Below are 19,910 nucleotides of genomic sequence, written 5' to 3' on the forward strand. Positions count from 1 at the left end.
GCTCTGACGCTGGGTTGCAGAGCACTGACCTGGAGCACGGGAGCCGGGGGCTCAGGTTTAAGGTGGGCTTGTGTGTGCTGGCCATGGGGCTTGGTCCCCAAGCTGGCTCTTCACAGAGATTCTTCATTAAGTGCTCACGCTGCTTGGCTGAAGTGTGGCAGCGTGGTTTGTAAAGCCCATCTCTCGTAAAGGCCGCCTGGAGACCTGCTCTTAAAAAGAGCTCGTTGGGTTTTAAAACATGAGGTTTTCTGGCAAGTGCTCCCAGGGTCTCTGTGCTTGTGTGTTAACCTCGGAGCCTCCTGCAGAAGCAGCTGTTGGCATCTCAGAGGGATTTATAGCACCACCATCCAGCAAGTGGTGTTCCTCAGGGAGCCTTGCTCTCCTCGCTGGGCTTGCTCGGGTGCTTGGCTCCTGGGCTTTCCCTGGCAGCGTGGTGCGATGGGGGCAGCAGGGTAGCAGAGCCTTTGGATCAGGATTTGTGTTACTTACAGGCTCATGCTGTGCACTGATGATCTATGTTTCAGCTGGGAGTTTGCTTTTCATGATTACACGATGTGCTGATCACATTTACTTCGTCCAGGAATTCGCTTTTTTTGCCACGGGGCTTGATCCCTGGGCCAAGCCCTTGGAGGAGCTGAAGGAACGAACTTCCAGACTTCTGACATGGAGCTTCGTCCTGGTGTGGGGGGGCTCTGTCCTCCCGTCTGCTTTGGAACCTCTCCTTGCAGGATGAGTCCAGGCTGCTCCGATCAGTACGGAGCCCTCGGGGTGCTGAGCAGCCCCCCGCAAGCCCTCCCCACCCGGTGCCACCACGGCGTAGGAGCTGCTGCTCCCTCTTTGGAGCTCTGGAGATTGCCCCCACGTGCATTTGTGAGGACTGGCAATGGCCACAGCTCCGAGCTGGGCTTCTGTACTGTTTATGAACAAATGTCAAAACAGTGTCTCATCCCTCTGCTTCCAAACAGCAAAACAAAACAAAACAAGGTCCTTTGTATCCAAGAAGAAAATTATTAGCAGGAAACTAAACTGCTGTCTAACTTCAAGTATGAACATTTCTGTTCCAAACCCTAACGTTCTCCTGGGATATCGGTTATAAATTTGTCAAATCTGTTACTCCTTTGAAAAGGCTGTGCTTTATCCAGAAAGGGAACTGAGAAGGGAATTACATCGCAGGGATCCCTATTCTCGGTGTGAAAACAGAATATATCTCAAATATATCTGACAGAAAAGTGACACCGGGTGGAAATGAGCAGCCTCGCCAGCCTTTCTGAGAATGGTTTCACTTACACATGTAACTCAGCATGTGTGCCTCCCCCTCCAGGAGTAACGTGTGGCTGGAGCGGGATGTGTGAACGGCTTTGGGAAGGCTCAGGGAATTTCCAGCCGGGGAGGGTGGGGCAGGTGGGACTGACAGTGGCTCCCAGAGTTTTTGGCACTTCCCTGGTAATTGAGGTTGTTTGTTATGTTTGGTTCTGAGTAAATGCTCCCTTTATTGCGGACCCCCGGCGTCTTTGGATGCGGGTTTCCGCTGCTGAGAGACCTCCCCGCAGCCTCCCCTTCGCTCGCCGCTGGCACCCCCCCATGAGGGGAACACTCATTGCCCCCTGCAACCTGCAGCCCTGCCAGGTCCTGCACGGCTGGTTTGCCATCCAAAGTGTTGTGCAAAACCCCACGTTTGTCAAATTTAATGGGCAAATTCTTATGTAACGCTCCCTTTCAAGCACAAATCCCTGTTACTGACCGGGAAAGTAAACTTTTGCCTCTTCAAAGCCAGTGGGCACCTATCATTTTGGCTCCTTGGAGAATGCCACGTTATCTTCCAAGATGGAAAGTCACCCGCCCTATGTGGCAATCAGAGATGCCAGACACAGGGGCGTGTGAGGGACGCTGCTTGAAGTGCTTCTGCTGGGCTTGGTTTGGGTGACATCTCTTCTGTCTTAGACACATGGAGTGTGCAGGCAGAGATGCTCACAAGGCAGTAGCTATAGCAGGGGGCAGATCTCCTAAAGGTGCCAGGGGAGAGTTTCCCAGCGTGCACACACCCCAGTGGATATACCAAGGGTATATATTTGGGCTCATGTGAGCCTGCTGCGAGTGCTGAGACCGTGGTGTCTTCTGAGGTTGTGCCTGGAGGAAGGGGTTGTGTGAAGAAATCACTGCCCCATCTCCACCTGTAAATCAACCTGGTCAGGGCATGGCTTGGCACACTGGCTTGCCATCCTCTGTACTGTCTGACAGAGGGCACAGTCCCTGGCAGCATCACGGTCCTGGTCAGCAGCACAATCCCAGGTGATGGCAGGGTATGACCAGGGAGATGACATGGGCTAGAGATGGCTGCTACTGGTGGGACGGACAGAGCCACCTCGTCTGGGCACTTGAGTAGTGCCTTTAGGGCCAGAGAGAAGCCTTCAGCCATTCTTCTTTATTAATGCATTTATTAATTGACTGGAGATGGGCAGCACCTCTTCCCTTTGCCCACAAGTCTTTACGTGGGGGAAGCTGGTGATGTCCCACCTCTCCTCTCTGTGGGGAGCAGCGGGGCTGTCTGTGTCCTGTGCTGCAGACACTGCTCCCACCTCTCCTCGGGAAGATGCTCAGGGATCAGGGCCACCTCTGTGGGCAGAAGTGTCTCGGTTTCACAGCTGTGGTGATGGTGGGGTGTCACTCTGACGGTGGGGACCTGCCCCGCTCGGCGCCCTGGGAGGCAGCTGCCCTAATTCCAAGCAGACTCTCCCTGTAGCAGCAGGCAACAAAGTAGATCCGGAAATTCCTGAGCTTTGGGAAGTGGGCTTTAATATAATTAACTGCAACAGAAGAAGAGGTCAGATAATAGGGGCAAAGGTTTCTCTTTAAAATGAAAGAGAAGGTAAATGAAACCAGCTGCCCAGGAGCCAGTGCACTGCCTTCATTAAATACGGGATGATGCTCATGGTCCCACACAGCAAATTGTGGATCTTTCCAGAAAACCATTTTAAAGCAGCACAAGGCCCAGAGGTGACAGGATAGAGATGTGCAGCCAACCCCAGGTTGGCCCCAGAGCCCTGGTGCCTGGCACTGCCCTGCTCTGGGAGGCACCGGGTACCTGTGAGCATCCCAGCCTCGCCCAAGGGCTTGGGCTTTTCTGCCTGGGAGCTGTGCTCAGCCCTGCCTCAGGTCCCCACCTTGGCAGCAGCTTTTTTGCTGTGCTGTTCCCAGCTCTTGTTCCCAACTCGTGCTACAGTTCCAGCCAGCGCTGGGCATCAGGAATTGAGGTGGTGCGTTTCCTTGTGCTGGCACAAACCCTTGGCCAGGATTGGTCTGGTTTGGTCACCTCCGGTGTGATACAGTCACATTTCCCCTTGCAAAGTGTGCACTGGTCCCATCCTGGGTTTCTAGGGCATATTCAAATCATTTTTTTTTGGTCTGGTTTGGTCACCTCCAATGTGATACAGTTACATTTCCCTTTGCAAAGTGCACTGGTCCCATCCCGGGTTTCTAGGGCATATTCAAATCATTTTTTCTTTAGAAATGTGGCAGCCCTTGCTCTGTGGGTGGAAGGCACAGAACTGGCCTCAGTGTCGTACAGTGTAACAGGGCACCCAACGTGGCTGTACGGGGCCTTTCCTTGGAGACGTGTGTCTCATCCAGGATTTATTTGCTAGATCCCTCATTTCCTTGGCTGGTTCCTGCAGATTGTCTGCCTACAGAGATAGTGGCATCAAACTGGGGGACACGGTGAGTCAGCTCTGCATGTAATTGCCCATACCTGCTCTATCCTATATTATGAGCAATGGCATGGTCTGTGCCCGTGGTGGGCATGCTGGTATCTCCTGGGCTTCAGGGCCAGCTCGGTGCTGCATCATACCCACACCCTGCTGGAAGATCTGCCAGCCTGCCTTGGAACCAAAGAGCTTGTCCCTGAGCCGTGTGTCCTCTGCAGAGCCACAGCTGCCAGAGACCCCTGCCCGTGCTGGGGAGGACCTGTCCCTTTTTCTCCTCTGGCACCCAGATCTGGCCAGCACGGGGAGAGGAGGATGTGGATGCTGCAGCCGGCTCAGCCTGGCTGCCTCTGACCACGCTGCTGCCTGGGGAGGTACTTGTCAGCACTGGAGCTCTCTGCAGCTGCTGCTGGCTTTTTTGGAGCTTGGAGAGCTGTGACTGTTCAGGGTTTGGGGGTTTTTTTTCTGGTTTTTTTTTTTTTTTTTGAAAGTCAAGTGCACTGAGTCATTGTAAATATCAGCAAAGCTGCAGCCTTTGCTCCTGGGAATAATCCACCCCTAACGAGCGCTTCTCCTGCTTTAAAGATCTGTCAGTTGTTTGTGTTTTGCGGGTTTCTACACTGCCTTTACTGATGGTTAAAGTTTTCAAAAGGAAGTGCCCAAATCTTAGTGATGAAGCCCACAGCTGGGAACAGCTCACCCGTTCCACAGAAGCTCAGATCTCAGTGCCCTTCTCTTCCTCGCAAGCTTTCTGCAACTGGGGCCATTTCCCCCCCTTTCCCAGTTTGGGGAGGTTGAAAGTACCTGTTGGTGTCTGAGAACTTTGCAGGCAGATCTGCAAGAGATCCTTACCCATCTTACAGGAGCTTGTAAATGTCTTTGTGCTCTCCTTAAATACCCAAAACCACAGTGCTCCTCTCCTCGCTCCCCCAGGAGACATGCCACCGACAAGATTTCCTGATATTGAAGCAGAAAGTTTGTTTTTCCTTTCATCCCCGTGCCTGTCCCCATTTCTCTGGGTTATTAATGAAAATACCAAAACCCTGTGACTGTGGCACTGTCCTGGGACATTTCTCTCCCCAGCAGGGTCTCAGTGGGCTCAGCACAGCAGCACCGTCCCAGGCTGCCTCCTCCACGTGGTCCCTCCTCTGGGGCTGCTCCTGGAGAGGTGTTCCTCTCCCTTGGCAGCGGAGCCGTAGGTGAGAGCACATCCCCTTGTGCTTGGATGAGGTGATGAGGAGGTGTGAGCCTGCCTGTGCTTTTCAAGGGGTTTATTCTGGGCTCTGGGACCAGACTGGTTTGCACACACAAGGTGAACTCTGCAGAAAACCTGCTGCATTGGAGGGGCCGTACACAGACTGAGGTCTCCCCAACTCCATTTTTACCCAGTCAATACAACTTATTTTTATTGCTTTTTAGCCAGTTTTTGTCCCAGATGATAGGGTTTTTTTGTCCACAGCAGTCTGAAAAAATCATTTCTGTTCAGTTTTTAAGTGTCGTGCTAAAATCCAAACATCTGCCATCCCCAGAGTCCATTGCTTTGTAATTTTGTCTTAAAAAGTAATCTCTGTAAGCCCCACCGCTGCCTGCTGCTCACAGACCTGCTCTCCTCCCAGCAGCCAGGCCTGCAATAGTGTATAAATGATTGGAGCGATTTTGAACAGTTCCTAAGTCCCACCCCCCCAAAGTTAATCTCTGCCCTTAGCACCTTCCAGTTGACACGGAGATGCAGAAATGCCTCTTTACTCCTTTCCTGGGTTACACGCTGTTGGAGTGAAAGTGGGCACCATCCTGTGCTTCACTGGGGACACGGCAGGGACAATGTCCCTGCGGGAGAACTGGCAGAGGAGACTCGTCTCATTTAACGCATTTCTGCCCTGGGCCAGTTAGTGCTGGTGTTGCTCCCCTTCCACCGCAGCCCTGCACAGCTACGAGTGCATTTATCTGGTTACCTGAGCAGTGACTTTGAGCTAAAAATTCTCTCTGAGCACTCGTGCATGTTGCATGTGTGACAGGCACTCTGGCTGAGTGAGCCCACAGCATCCTTTGAGGATGCTCCTGCATTCCAGCACCCGGGTGAAGCACTCATTGTGGACACCACGGCTGCTGATGATGAGATGCACGTTATAGAGAAATCAGCCCTGGAAAGGTGAATCCCCCTTTCTTCAGAGCCCGTGTCTTCAGCCCGTTGTGCATCCCAGCTCCCGTGGCTGCACTGAAGATTGTGGAGAGGGAGCAGGGTCTGTTCAGTCCTGTGAGTGCTGAGTGGATGTGGCTCCAGTGAGGGATCGGGGGCGATGGCTGAGCCCTGCCAGCCCCAGCCAGAGCTGCTCTAATTCTCCTGCACCTCCCTCACGGCTCTGACCCGCTCCAGGACTGGTGCACTGGTTCAGAAAGTTCTCTTGCAAAAACTGTTCATCCGCCGTATGTTCATCAAACCTCTTGGTGTGCCTGGGAGGAGCCTCTGGGAGATGTACAAGGGCTGCTACTGCTTTTTGTGTGGGGACAGAGGTGCCAGCCCCAGACACCTCCTCAGGAGGGGCTGGTTGAGATCACCTCCAGCCACAGGGCATCTGCTCTCCAGGACAGATGGTTTCACCTTGTGTCCTGGACAGTATTGATGCATTTCAGAGCCTTCTCCCCCAACACTTAGAGACAGATGATTCACTTTATGATTGGCAGCACTATAGCCGTGTTTTATATAAGCAAGCACATGGAGAGCACATATTTCAGAGCCTTCCCCCCCCAACACTTAGAGACAGATGATTCACTTTATGATTGGCAGCACTATAGCCGTGTTTTATATAAGCAAGCACATGGAGAGCAGGAATCACCTCTCTCCATGGGAAATGCCCCCTGACATTCCCAGGGCAGAAGGGATTTCTGTGGGAGCAGGACTTTCCCTGCAGGTAATGGACATGGCATTTCTTGAGTGGGTGATTTGGCTGTAGACTTTGTTGGGACAGTGAGCAGGGAAGGTGGGGGTTCTGCAGGGGGGCTGGGAGCGGGGCTGGCTCTAGTGCCACAGGTCCTGAGCCCATGCACCCCACGGTCACTAATCCTTGCTCAGAAACACCACCAGGGCTTAGCCTGGAGGGCTGTTATTGCAGCAGGATGTCCAGGAACAATTCTGGTTCTCAGACCAGAAGAGGCTCTGTACGGTGTCCCCTGCAGACGCACCGGTGGCCAGAAGACCAACCACTGGATGGAGACTGTCCCACGAACCAGGCAGGGTGATGCAGTTATTCCCACGGCTGGGAGCATGGGCAGCATCCCCTCTCCCCTTCTGGGTGTTTGCTGCAGCAATTTCCAGTGCTCCTCAGAGGGCGTTTGCTGCTCAGGAGCCTTCTCCTCCCTGGTGCCTGCACAGTGTCCTCTTGAGGCTGAGGAGCCCTTCGTTTCAGCCATTACATGTGCTTCCTCTGTTTTGCCATCCCATAAGAGCAACGATACTGGGCTGACTGGCTTATCTGCATTTTGGACACGGGGTGTCCCTGACACAGGGGATGAGCACAGACGGGACAAGCTGAGTGAGCAGAACATCTCCCTGATGGTGGAGCCCAGGTGCTGCTCTCACAGGTGCCAGAGGGTCTCCTTCCCCGGGGTCTCCGTGAGATCAGTGCAGAGGGTGCTGCAAAGCCTTTGGGGGTGGTGGTGTTCTCCCAGCCTTTTGTGTGCTGCTGCTCCCAGCGTTTCCCCAGCAATAGTTAAGAAAGCACAACATTTCCCATGGACTCTGCAGCGCAGGTTGCTCAGCGTTCAGGGTGCATCCACCTCACGCCTTGTTTTGGAGACTGAAAGCATCTGCCAGATGCAGGCACGGCCAGAGGGCCAGGGCAGGGCAAGGTGCAAGCAGGGACTGGCCCAGAGCAGAGGAGGCTTCTTGGCACGGGGAGGATGTGGGTCAGGGCAGAGCTTCTCCCAGCTGACTGATCCTTGTCTTTTTATTTTCCTTTCAGTTACTACATCGACGGCCGAGTGGCCAAAGTGACAGACTTCCTGAAAACGCGTCTGTTAGACACGCTCTCTGACCAGATCAGGAAAATCCAGAAAGTGCGTGAGTGCAAAGGGTTGGCGGGGGGCGAGGGGACACTGTGCCCATGGGGCTCGGCCTCGGCAGGGGTCCTGGCCGGGGCTGTGATGTGCTCCTGGGGGAGCTGGTGTGGGGCAGGGATGGAGGACGGCTGCTGGGGGCAGCTGTGCTCCCAGCCCAGATGTGGCCAGCCCTCATGCAGGGGATGGGAGGACAGAGCAGGCAGCAGGATGCCTGACCCCGGGGTAGGATGTGTGTGGGTCAGGGGCTGCAGCACCGTGTGGGCTGTGCAGTGCACCAGGATGCAGGATGGACACAGGGTGCAGGGGCAGACACTGCCATGCCAAGCCTTTCTAAAACAGCCAACTGTCTCCAGTCTGCCATCCATCCATACCTGAAAGTTTCTCCGAAGGAGGAGAAGAGGGAGCAACCAGGCAGCATCAAACCTCCCTGAGCACAGCCAGTGCCGTGCCTGCTCAGGAGGGGACTCCTTCTGCAGTGTCTTGCCCGCTTGCTGCCAGTGCGTGAAAATCACGGAGTCAGGGAATTGTCAGAGTTGGAAGGGACCTCTAGAGACCCTCCAGTCCAACCCCCCGGCCAAAGCAGGGCTGCCCAGAGCACATCACTCAGGAGCATCCAGGCGGGGCTTGAAGATCTCCAGAGAAGGGGACTCCACACCCTCCCTGGGCAGCCTCTGCCAGGGCTCTGCCACCCTCACCCCAAACAAGTTCTTCCTCCCATTGGAGTGGAACTTCCCATGGTCCAGCTTGTGCCCGTTGCCCCTCGTCCTGTCCCTGGGAACCACTGGAAAGAGTCCGGCTCCATCCTCCTTCAACCCCCCCTTTAGAGACTTGGCAGCATGAAGAAGGTCTCCCCTCAGCCTTCTCTTCTCCAGGCTGAAGAGCCCCAGCTCTCTCAGCCTTTCCTCATCAGGGAGATGCTCCAACCCCTCCATCCTCTCTGTTGCCCTACGCTGGACTCTCTCCAGCAGTTCCCTGTCTCTCTGGAACTGGGGAGCCCAGCACTGGAGGCAGGATTCCAGTTGTGGCCTCCCCAGTGCAGAGCAGAGGGGGAGAATGACCTCCCTCCACCTCCTGGCCACACTCTTCCCTACGCAGCCCAGGATCCCATTGGCCTCTTGGCCACAAGGGCCCATTGCTGGCTCCTGGAGAGTTTACTGTCCACCAGGACCCCCAGATCCTTCTCCTCAGAAATGCTTTCCAGCAGATCCACCCCTAACCTCTATTGGTGCCTGGGGTTCTTCCTGTCCAGGTGCAGGACCCTACACTTGCCCTTGTTGAACCTCATGAAGTTCTTCTCTGCCCAGCTCTCCAGCCTGTCCAGGTCACAATGGATGGCAGCACAGCCCTCTGGAGTGTCAGCCAGTCCTCCCAGTTGGGTATTATCAGCGAACTCAAAATATTGCTTGTAAAGTTGTGACAGTTGCATTTCCAGGGTGATTTTCACTCATGGAGAATCATGAACATCGTTATGAACAACTGGTGGGTTTTTTTTTCCTCCCCTGGTGATCATGTTTGGACTATGTTATGAAACCCAGATGATGCTGGCGTGCTCTACCAGAGCCCCTGGCTCTGCCTGGCCAGCGCAGCCTGAGGGGAGTGCTCCTCTCCCTGCCACGCACCCAGCTCCTGTCCCTTCCCACTGGGCAGGGGACGGGGGCTTCACAGGTCCCCCTGCTTCAGCTGATACAGGGACCAGGGCTGTGCCTGGCCTGCTCAGCTGTCATTCTGACAAAAAAAAAGGAACACCTACTAAGCAGGGAAGGCTTTAGGGACTAGAGGAGATGTCCGTCTGTCTGTCTTGTCCAGGTTTTCATACCCTACCAGTCACCACAACATCTTACTGTTGTAATTCCTGCAGGGAGAAACTGTAGGATGAGTAAACAATTCAAAGAGGCCCCTGGAAAGGGGATGTGAGGGTCAGCGCAGCAAAGCCAGAGGAGAGGAGCCGCTTGCCGAGTCCTTCGGTGCAGGCTGGGAATCACCCACGCGTGTGAGTGGTCCTCTCGCTGTGGGGAGGGGTGGTGGGGCAGCCAGCGGGATCAGCACGAGAGGCACTGAGCAGCCCTGCTCCCCCCGGCAGGACACAAACCCACCAAAAGTGGTGGCACGTGTCCCACCTCCACTGTGGGGTCGGGAACCTGCTGGGAGGGGTGCTGGACCCCCCATGGTGGGCTGGGCAGAGGGCTCTGGGAGCAGGGCACCAGCAGCAGGATGGCTGGGGATGGCGTTTGCCCTCCCAGCCGTGGGCAGCTGGGTGGTGACATCCCCGGCAGGACAGGACAGCAGCCCCAGGGGCTCCCTGCACCCCAACCATCCCCACACCAGCAGCAGCGAGGAGCTACCCCCGACGTGGGCTGGGGGAACCCTGGCAGCCGCGGGGCAGGGTTTGGCCTGCGCAGGGATGGCTGGGGAAGGGCTCTCCCGGGAATGCCAGTGCGGCTGAGCAAAAGCACAGCGCTGGGTGCTAATAGCCTCCAGCTTGGCTTTGAGTCCGTGCATCCTGCCGGGGCTGATTAGAGCAGCTGGGCTTGTCCACTTCCCTGTTTTATTGCTTCCTCTCCGACGGGGGAAGGTGGCGGGCTTAGATAATTACAGGCAGGATGCCAACACCTCTGGGGCTTCAGTCAGGGATGTCGACTCTCACAGGCTGTGAGTGGGAGGCAGCCCAGAGCTGGCGTATTTCACATCTTTGAGGGATCCCAGTCCATCCAGCACATTCCAGCACTCCTCACTAATGGGGCAGGATGCATCAGGCTGCGCAAAGCGCTCCTCAGGCTGCTGGGTTTGCAGACATCTGTTCATGGGAGCTTGTTGCCCGGCCTGGAGAAGTGGGATTACGGGAGAGAGGATGGGGAGTTGTGTGGTGCCAGAGGTTGCTTACACTGGGAGAGGGCAGCTCTGGCCATCTGAGCCTTTCCACCCCACCTGGCACCTCATGGGTGTCTGCGCTGCTGGCTGGAGCCTTGGAGGTGGTGGGACAGACCTACATGTCCTTTCTGTGCCAGGGAGCCCTTGGACATCGAAGCAGCCCTTGCTCAGCCATGGGGCTGGCTCTGTCTGTGGCCAGAGGCATCCACTGCTTTCTTCTCAGGTGCCCACTCTTCCTCCATGTGGCTCCAGTACGTGTCCCAGGGCTCCCACGTGACAGAGCCTTCAGAGCTCGGGTGCTTCCTGTGGCTGGTGGCCACCTTGCATGGGGCTGTGGAGAACTGAGATGACCTGGCAGGGCAGCTGGCAGGACAGGGAATGTGTGGGGAGACCGTGGAGAAAGAGCAGGGCCTGGGTTTGGGAGTGTGGGAGTACGTTTGGGAGGACGTGTTAGGAGCAGCTCCAGAAGATGGGTAGTAGACACATGACAGCAGCAGCAGCAGCAGAGAGTGAGGACCAGTTCCCCACCCCCCAGACATGGTGAAGACACCTGGTGACCATGCCAGGGCTGAGCAAGCACTGACGGCCCAGCAGCACCATTACCCGAGGCCTCCAAAACCCGTCCTGGAGTGGAGCACAGGACACGTCTGCCTGAGCTTTCAGTCACGGGCTCACGAGAGTCATTTTGGTTGCGTTTGTGTCCCACACAGGTCGTGAACACATACACACCGGGGAAGAAGATCTGGCTGGAAGGCGTTGGCGCGACCTCAGCCGGAGGCATGAACAACCTCTCCGATTCCTATGCGGCCGGGTTCCTGTGAGTTACACCAGCACCCGAGCGCCAGGGCACTGCCATCCCCACGGGCTCTGTGGCCTTGGGTGCTGCAAAGCCTCTGCAGCCAAGAGGGGGCCAGCTCTGTGCCCAGACACCCCACTCCTACCCCCCTCAGCACTCCTCCGGCAGCCTGGGCACCCTCACTTTCTCCGTAGCATCCCTGTTACCTCTCCTCAGCTTTGCTTCTCCTGTAGGTGACCCAGCCCCTGGTGTACTCAGAGGAGCAGAGCAAGGAGGGGGCCACTTGGGACCCCACAGCGGTACCCACGGTGTGCCCGCAGGACATGGATGTGGAGGGAGAGGTGGGATCTGGGCATGCCACCTCCAGGACCCCAGGGCTGGCATCCCAACTAGCTTGCCTCGCGCATCCACTCGGGGTCCCCAGGGCCTCCTCCCACTCTGTTTCTGGTTCGTTGCATGTGTTCACTCCCGGGGCACCTGCCCAGGGAAGCACTGGGCAGGACTCTGCTCTGGAAACCATTTTCTCTCCTTCTTCAAAGCCAAAACCATTCCATGGGGTCCTGGGGTTTGTCTGCTGGCACAGCCCTGTGGCATGGGCATCCTGCTGCTGAACCTCAGTTCAGATCTTCAGAGCTGGCTGTGATCATGAAAGATGGAAGATTATCTGGGCTCCGGGGGAGGCGTGGGAATGTGCATGGGGGGATGGGATACTGGGAGCAGGCAGCAGGGCTGCCAGGGCTGGGGTCACAGAATCACAGAATGACATGGGGTTGGAAGGGACCTCTGGAGATCATCTCCTCCAACCCCCTGCCAGAGCAGGTCCACCCAGAGCAGGTCCCACAGGAGCGTGTTCAGGAGGGTCTTGAAACTCTCCAGAGAAGAAGACTCTACCACCTCTCTGGGCAGCCTCTGCCAGGGCTCTGCCACAATCACAGGAAACAAGTTCCTCCTCATGTTGAGATGGAACTTCCCATGTTCAAGTTTGGGCCCATTTCCTCTTGTCCTGTCACTGGGCACCACTGAAAAAAGCCTGGCCCCATCCTCCTGACCCCCACCCTTGAAGTATTTATAGGTGTTGATCAGATCCCCCCTCAGCCTCCTCTTCTCCAGACTCAAAAGCCCCAAGTCCCTCAGCCTTTCCCCATCAGAGAGAGGTTCTAGTCCCTTTATCATCTTTGTAGCCTCTGCTGCATCTTCTCCCCACTCTTTGAGGAGCTTTGAGGGTTTTTAAGAGGGGTTTTAAGAGGTGCCCTCAAAAAAACTGAAAGGTCCCTTGTTGTGGTTGTAGGTGATGCTGGTGGTGACATCTGTGGCTTTGGGATGGAGCCCCTTGTTCAGTAATGAAGCCACTCATGGACAAGAGAGGCTTTTCTAGGCGTGAAGGAGGGTCGTCTTCTAAAACCACAAGATTAATAGAAAGACATTTGATTAAGAGGAATCGCCAAGTTTAATTTGAAATTGTGGCTTTTAATTGAGTCGCTTCCAGCTGACAGTGTTCTTAAGTTTATTAATTAACTCACGACTCAGTGATGAAATGTTGGTGTGCCACCATAGAATAATGGAAAGCGGGCAACACTTTCCAAGGCTTATTAACTACAAATATTGAAGAAAATAGCATAAAATGCCACTGCTTTCATTTTTTTCTCCTGTTGGTGAAGATGGCTTAATCTATTTACTTCCTTCAGTGAACACTGCTGATTTTTTGTATAAAACATAGGCCTTAGATAATATTTTGAGCCATTCTAATAATGTGAAAATAGCACCTTGCCACTTTTAAATCAACTCAAATTATTACTTAGCGATTTTAAAATAAATATTCATAGTACTAGTAATAATAAATATTAATGTTCAAATGCTTATTGAAACCACTACAGATCCTTAAATTACTATTTGTTATCGATGCTGCTCATAGAAAGATGGAATTATTGTACTCATTTTTGTAAGTACAGGGGTGCAAGCAGCAGCACAGAAGTCAGAAGGAAATCTCTGCACGTCTGAAATCTTCAGCATGTTCTTTCTGAAACAAGCTCTGGTGGTTCCTTCAACTGGAGCCTCTTGACTTTCCAGAGTTAACCTGGCTTCAAATCTGCTGTCAATAACAGCAGGATGGTGAATGAGTTTAGATGTGGTGTTGGGGGATATGGTGTAGGGGAGAACTTTTTAGAGTGGGGTTGATGGTTGGACTCGATGATCCCAAGGGTCTTTTCCAACCTGAACGATTCTATGATTCTATTCTATTCTATGACAGCATCCCTGAGCATCAGGAGAGGAGATGGGAGGTGTTGGTGACATGAGGTCTGCACTAAGCCCCCCCAGAATAGCCTGGTGGGTGGCTCTGGAGAGCAAATGAGCCTGGGGAGCTCTGGGAGATACCTGGAGCAGCATGGGCAGGGGACCAGAGAAGCATGGTCCCATGCTGCTCTGGTCCCTTGCCCATGGTGCTCCAGGTATCTCCCAGAGCTCCCCAAGCTGCACACCCCTCCAGTGAGTACACCTGCCAGCTCTGGTGGCCTGGGCTGGGGGGTGCCAGAGAGGCTTTGAACTTCGAGATGAATCTGAGCCTGGGGCAAGCACTTGAAGGATTTCTTTTGAAGAGCCATGTCCCCTGGCCAAGCTACCCCTGGCTCCCCCAGGTTGCTCCTGGCCGGGTGGTTGTAGGCCAGATCCTGGGCACAGTGGGGACAGTGGGTGGCCCGTGGCCAGCTCTCATGGCACAGTGAGGACACAGGGTGGCCCGTGGCCAGCTCTCACGGCACAGCAGGGGCAGCAGCCTGTGCAGTTAGGAGAAGGACAAAAGCCAGGGGAGGATTTTGAGGAATAAACCCTGTTTAACACAATGGAGGTCTTCAAACTGGATTTTGCTGTTGTTTTGAAGTTAACTCGTCCAATAAGTTAGATGCCACCCGCCTTCGTGGCTGGTTCCTCGCTCTCCCATGTGCTTCAGCATCGATCCCATGTCCCAGCATCGTGTTCCTGCACGAATTCCAGCGGGTGCTTCCCCAGCCCCTTTCCCTCCACTCCTGTGCTTTAAAAGAGGTGCAAACTGACGGGGGGGTTAAAAGCTGCAAAGAGCAGAGAGCCCAGCGAGGCCGGGCCGTGACCCGCTCCGCAGGGCAGCGCCCGCTCTTTTCCCGTGGGAGCCATCATGGAGATGAAAGCCCCTGGCTGTGCCTGCACCGGGCCAGGCGCTCTGAAACCCAATCTGCTCGTTAGCTGCCCTGACAAAGAGGTTTCCTCACGCTGGCTGGGTGTGAGGCGGCCGCCTGCTGAGAGAAGGGCTGGAGCATCCCAGTATCAATGGCAGCTCCAGCTGGCGGCTCCTCAGGGAGCGGGGTCTGGGCTCCCCTGGAGCAGCCTTTTCACCTCCTCCTCCCCTGCCACTGCCGATCCCGGCTTGTCAGGTCAGAGGATGGCGTGTTTCAGGATGCTGAGCTGGAGCTGAGCCTTTTACAGCGGTGCTGGGGAGCTGCACGCTCCAGGGAGAGTTTCCTGCGTGGTCCATGGCTGCTGTGGCAATGCAAAGACAGCCCTCCAGCCTTGTGCTAAAGAGCTTCTCCTATAAAACCCAGTGATGTGTAGTCCATCACCATGCAAGCACTGCGCTGCTGTCACAGGAGCCCTCCTCCCTGTCCTTCAGCTGGGACCCCTGAAAGCTGCTGGTCTTGCTCAGGTGAACACTGTCGCTGTTAAGGGGATGTTACAGCGAGTGGCACAAGGAAGTTCCTAAAATGTGGTGTGTGTGCTACATTTGCGGAGTGGGGAATGCCGGGGTCACTTGGTGGGCGCTGTCGCGGGAGTCAGCTTCTAAATCATCCTGTCTCTTTTTGCCTGCAGTTCTGGGGGCTTTGTTACGTACCAGGGAAGCAGCAGGGAAGTGGGAGCACCGTTCCATGTACAGCGGGGTGCTAGCTGCTGCTGGGGCTGCGAGAGAGCGGGGGGTACCCGCACCTCAGAGGGGCAGAGGGCACAGCCACTCTCGGGGTGCGGGCACTGGGCAGCAAACCCGAGCAGCCTGGTGGGGCTTGAAAACAAACTTGTATATTCTGGCCATTTCAGTGAGAAGTGCAAGAGCACCCGGGAGTAGCTGCTTGCAGACAGGCTTGCAGTGAAACCTTGAAAGCGGAGGTTTAAGCTGGTCCCCCCACCAGATTCGTGATGTGGTGGCCACTGGTGGAGTACAGCTTGGCTCCCCAAAAGTGGTCTCAGGTGGCAGCAGCGTGGCTGAGGGGCATTGCAGCTTCATGGAGAAATTAGGGAGATGCTCACATCTCTGCTGGGCTTTCTGCATACAAGCTGTCTCATGAGCTAAGCAGCATCTTGTGTCTTCTGGGGCATCTTGCAAGGGGCATTTGTGCCCCATCCACCTTCACCCATGAGAGAGCAGCTCTGGGTGCCCATCCTGGCTGCCAGAATTGCTTGTCCACCCTCTCCTCGGAGGTGGTGCAGAGGTGCCTCTCGCAGCTTCCTTCCAGGTGAAGTTTCCAGGAAAGAAGTTTCTCTTGCTGGACTAATGGGGACCAAAACAGGAGAAACTGGGTGACATGAGGTTCCCTGGCCTGGACACGGGGACTATCGGGCTGGGGAATAGAAATATTCCTGCCAACCTTCATGCAGCTGATCTCCAGTGTTTTAATGCCTTGTTATTTTTGAGATGGCTTTTCCATGTGTCATCAGACTGCTTTTTCTTCCTGAGTGATTGGGGCAGCCAGGTGTATAACAATCACAGCTTGACTGCATGGCTTGTGCTTGAGAAGCCCTTCAGATGAAGCCCCTTGCAGGTGTGTCAGGTGCCTGCCTGCACCTAAACCCACCCCCACGTGTGCGGGAGAGGGGAGCGCGGGGGGAAGGAGGGCAGGAACAGCAGTGATATTCACCCTTCACGGGGCAGTGCCTTTGAAATGCCAGTCTGGCATTTAGTAGCTCCGGGCTCATTTCAGGCACTCAGTGTCCATACTCCATCTCTCCTTAATATCGCTCTGAAACAGTCCAGAGGCAGGAAATACATTGATTTCATTGGAGAGGCCCCCAGGTAGGTGTGAGATTTCTCTTCAGATTGTTAGACCATGTTAAAGACCTTTCTGCGTGGTCTTCCACATGGCACTTGCCTCTTTTTTACCCGTCCTTGATAGTAATTTCTGCTCCCTTAATGCACGGTGCGCTATATATATATAATATATATATTATACCTATGTGTGGAAAAACTCGGGCGTGTTCCTAGGGAGGGCCAGAGCAACACAAAGCCCATGATAAAAACACAGCTGAAATCCAGACTTCCATCTCCTGGTAAATGTGGCTCCTCTCAGACCTTCTCCTAAAGACTCTGGACAGCAAGATGCTCGGTTCTCCTAGCTTAGGTAGATGCTAAAACTTCCTTTCTGTGCACAAGTTTCATACACAGCAAAGAAAGGCCCAGAGGGATCACAGGGTGATGTGATGGCAGGGGCTGCCTGCTCAGCTGTGGTAGTAGAAGACAGTATGATATTGCCTGTGAATTGATGATGTCCTTGAGAAAGCACCGTAGCAGTGCAGAGGTCGGTGCCTGATGGTGCTGTGGTCAGACGCTTGGATGCTGCAGGTAATTTTTCACCTCCTTTCCTTAACCCAAAGGCACTGAGGAGCTTGATGGGAAAGTTACTATCTGTCCTGGAGGAGGGAGGACATCGGGCTCATATTAAGGTCTGTCCTTAGTGATCTGTCCCCTTTCTACCTGGGCTTTCATAAAAGCCCTGGTGTGAATGAGCTCAGTGCCAGGTTGCCACCGTCTCCAGCATCCTTTGGGGTGCTGAGGGCAGAGCTGTGGTTCGAGCCAACCCCTTGGGCTGCCCCTGGCAATTCGGTGCCGAGGGCTCCTGCCTGACCCGTCCCGAGCACCTCCCCAGCAGGGCACAGGGTGGTCCCCCCAGTCTCCGGATGCACAGGGGGAAGGGACCCGCTGGCGAGGTGCTGCCCTGGGTGCCAGGGCTGGGAGCAGGTCCCCCAGCCGTGCTCTTGCCTGATGCATGTACGCACTCCCCAGTGAGCTCATTAGCTGAGCTGGCTGGGCCGGAGGCACCGCTAATTGCAGCTGGAGGTCCCAGACGTCTCCCCAGATGGTGCTTCTCCCCTCCTTGAGCTGTGTGGGAGGGGGCTCAAGGCTGGGGGGGGCCGGGTCCTGCACCCATCCCCACCCTACCCTCTGCTCCTCCGGTGGCTGCAGGGCTGGTCAGTGTCTGGAGGTAATGGGGAGACTCGGGGGAAAGCCAGAGAGAGCCCTTTCCTGCAAGTGCTCGTGCTCCCACCGCCCAGCCCGGCCAGCTGGCTGTGGGGCTGGGGGGAGTTCACCCCACTGCTGCACCGGCCCTTCTGCACGCCCAGCACCGAGTCCCCGCAGCCAGCCCCGCTGCCGGGGGTAGGACCACGGCTGCCGTTCCCCCCAGCGGGGACCCTCAGCTCTGGGGTCAGTGTTGGGGAGGGGGCGGCTGGGCTGGGTGGCAGCGTGGGCACAGTCCCACGCCTGGAGGGGTGGCGTGTCCAATGGAGCTTGCACACACGTGGAGACTGTTCCTGACAACCATAAATACGCCACACGGGGTGCCTGGCACCCCCATCTGCCCCACAGCCAGAGTGCTGGCTCTGCTGGGAGCAATGGTCCTCAGGAATATGGTTTAGTGCTGTGTTTTTTGGTTTTGTGGTGTGTGAGGTTTTTTTTGGTTGTTTTTTTTTTTTTTTTTTTGTCAGGTTGATGGTTGGACTAGATGATCTTTAAGGTCCCTTCCAACCTAGATGATTCTATCTGTGATGCCTGCAAACGGGGCAGGGGTGGGAGAGGCGAGGATGGGCAGGATGGGTCTGTACAGGAGTTTTGCTCTGGCTGCAGGAAGGGAAGATGAAATCCCGGGCTGTTGAGGTGTGCGTGGGGGAAAGGCTCTCCCAGGAGACATCAAGCCTGGAGGACAGCCAGCTGAAGGTCAGAGTGGACATGGTGCCCTGCAGAAATCTCCTGGCCAGCCTCGGCGCTAGCGCCTGGAGCGGGTCTGAGCAGGGCATTCCCTCCCCCGCCTGGTCCTCTCAACCATGATCATACCACATCTCGAGGACTGTGGCATCCTCTGCTCTCTGCACCCTCCCTGCAGTCAGCCTTCCAGGAGCTCCACGTCTGCTCTGAGGCTCGTTTTATCTGACAACGAGGAGGCAGATTTAAAGCCCCTGAACTCTGCTTGCTGACACGATGGGTTAAGAGGTCTTTCGCTCTTAGTGCACCATAAAAAACCATCTCTGACGTGCGTATGCTTGGAGTCTCAAACGCACCACAGCCATGCTGCGGCTAGCAGCTCTGGCACTCACCCATGGGAGCTGCAGGACACGCACAGACCTGGAGCCGGGCTGCTCCTCCGACACCAGAGACTGGGGCAGAGACACGCTCTGGCTGGGCCCAGCAGCAGCAGTTGGTACCTGGGAGGATGGACACGGCCACTGCCCATGTGTCCTGGAGGCACCCTGCTAGTGACAGACCTGCCCACCTCAGTGACAGAGCCATCCTGTGGCTGTGGAGAAGGTGGGACAGCAATACCCTTCCCAGGGTGGGTCTGGGTGCTGGGTGCTCGCTGGGGGAGAAGAGGAAAGTAGCATTATGGTGAAAAGCAGCAGAAGAACAGAAAACAGCAAAGAAGTCACATTTGGTTTCCAAGCCCCTCTGATCCGGCGGCTCTGCTCCCTTCCTGCAGCCTCCATGGCCTGGACCCTGTTAGGGAGAGGTGATGACAAAGGAGAGGTCTGGCCGTTCCTCCATCTGCTCGGCTCCCTGGGAAGGTGGAGGCCACTGGCCAGGGGCCAGCTCGTGAAGGGCAGTGGCAGGCAGGGGACACTGCCCACAAGCCACTTGCCTAGTGCCCGGGCAGGCTGTCCCCTCAGTGCCACCGGTGCCTGGCAGCGATTGCTGTGGCTGCCACTCCCACAGCAGGAATTTTTTGCCTTAATATCAGCATTTGGACTTTCTCCAGGACAGAGAAAAAGGGCAGAAGTGACAGAGACAAGGGAGAGGGGCTGAGCAAAGGGTGCAATGGATTGAAGGCTGGGGAGACATGGTGCTCGTCAGAGGCTTGATGGGTTGTGCTGCTGGCACGGCTGGGGAGAGCCCAGGCTGTGGGGCAAACGGCTGATGCTCAGCCCAAACACCGAGCTCATGGTGCTGCTGGCACTGGTGAATGAGAATGCTGCTCTCCGAACCCATGGTGCACATGTGTTACCAGATTATTTGGGAGTGGGACTGACTCTCCTGGCTGTCCCCATGTGCTGCACTTCAGGACTCATTGCAGAGCCGTTGCAAAACAGCTTGGTTTCCTTTCCCTACCCAAGATCCAGCCTGGCCTAAGCCCTGTGAGCACACAGGGCGCCCAACACAGCCACAGCAGCAACTGCTCTGCTCTGCAGAGCTGCTTCTGCACCGGCTGTTGTCCCTCCCTCACGCTGCCTCCTCTCCTCTCCTCTCCTCTCCTCTCCTCTCCTCTCCTCTC

General features: G+C 55.5%; 1 protein-coding gene across 1 annotated transcript in view; it reads left to right on the forward strand.

Moving 5' to 3' along the window:
- Window positions 1-19,910, forward strand: part of HPSE2 (heparanase 2 (inactive)) — a 131,409-nt gene that overhangs the window by 103,298 nt on the left and 8,201 nt on the right. The window contains exons 7-9 of the mRNA XM_014957401.1: window positions 7,658-7,751; window positions 11,333-11,439; window positions 15,253-15,310. Coding sequence (XP_014812887.1) covers window positions 7,658-7,751; window positions 11,333-11,439; window positions 15,253-15,310 — 259 coding nt within the window. The remainder of the gene's footprint in view (window positions 1-7,657; window positions 7,752-11,332; window positions 11,440-15,252; window positions 15,311-19,910) is intronic.

Source organism: Calidris pugnax, unplaced genomic scaffold (assembly GCF_001431845.1).
Source record: "Calidris pugnax isolate Ruff unplaced genomic scaffold, ASM143184v1 scaffold4, whole genome shotgun sequence".
NCBI lineage: Eukaryota > Metazoa > Chordata > Aves > Charadriiformes > Scolopacidae > Calidris > Calidris pugnax.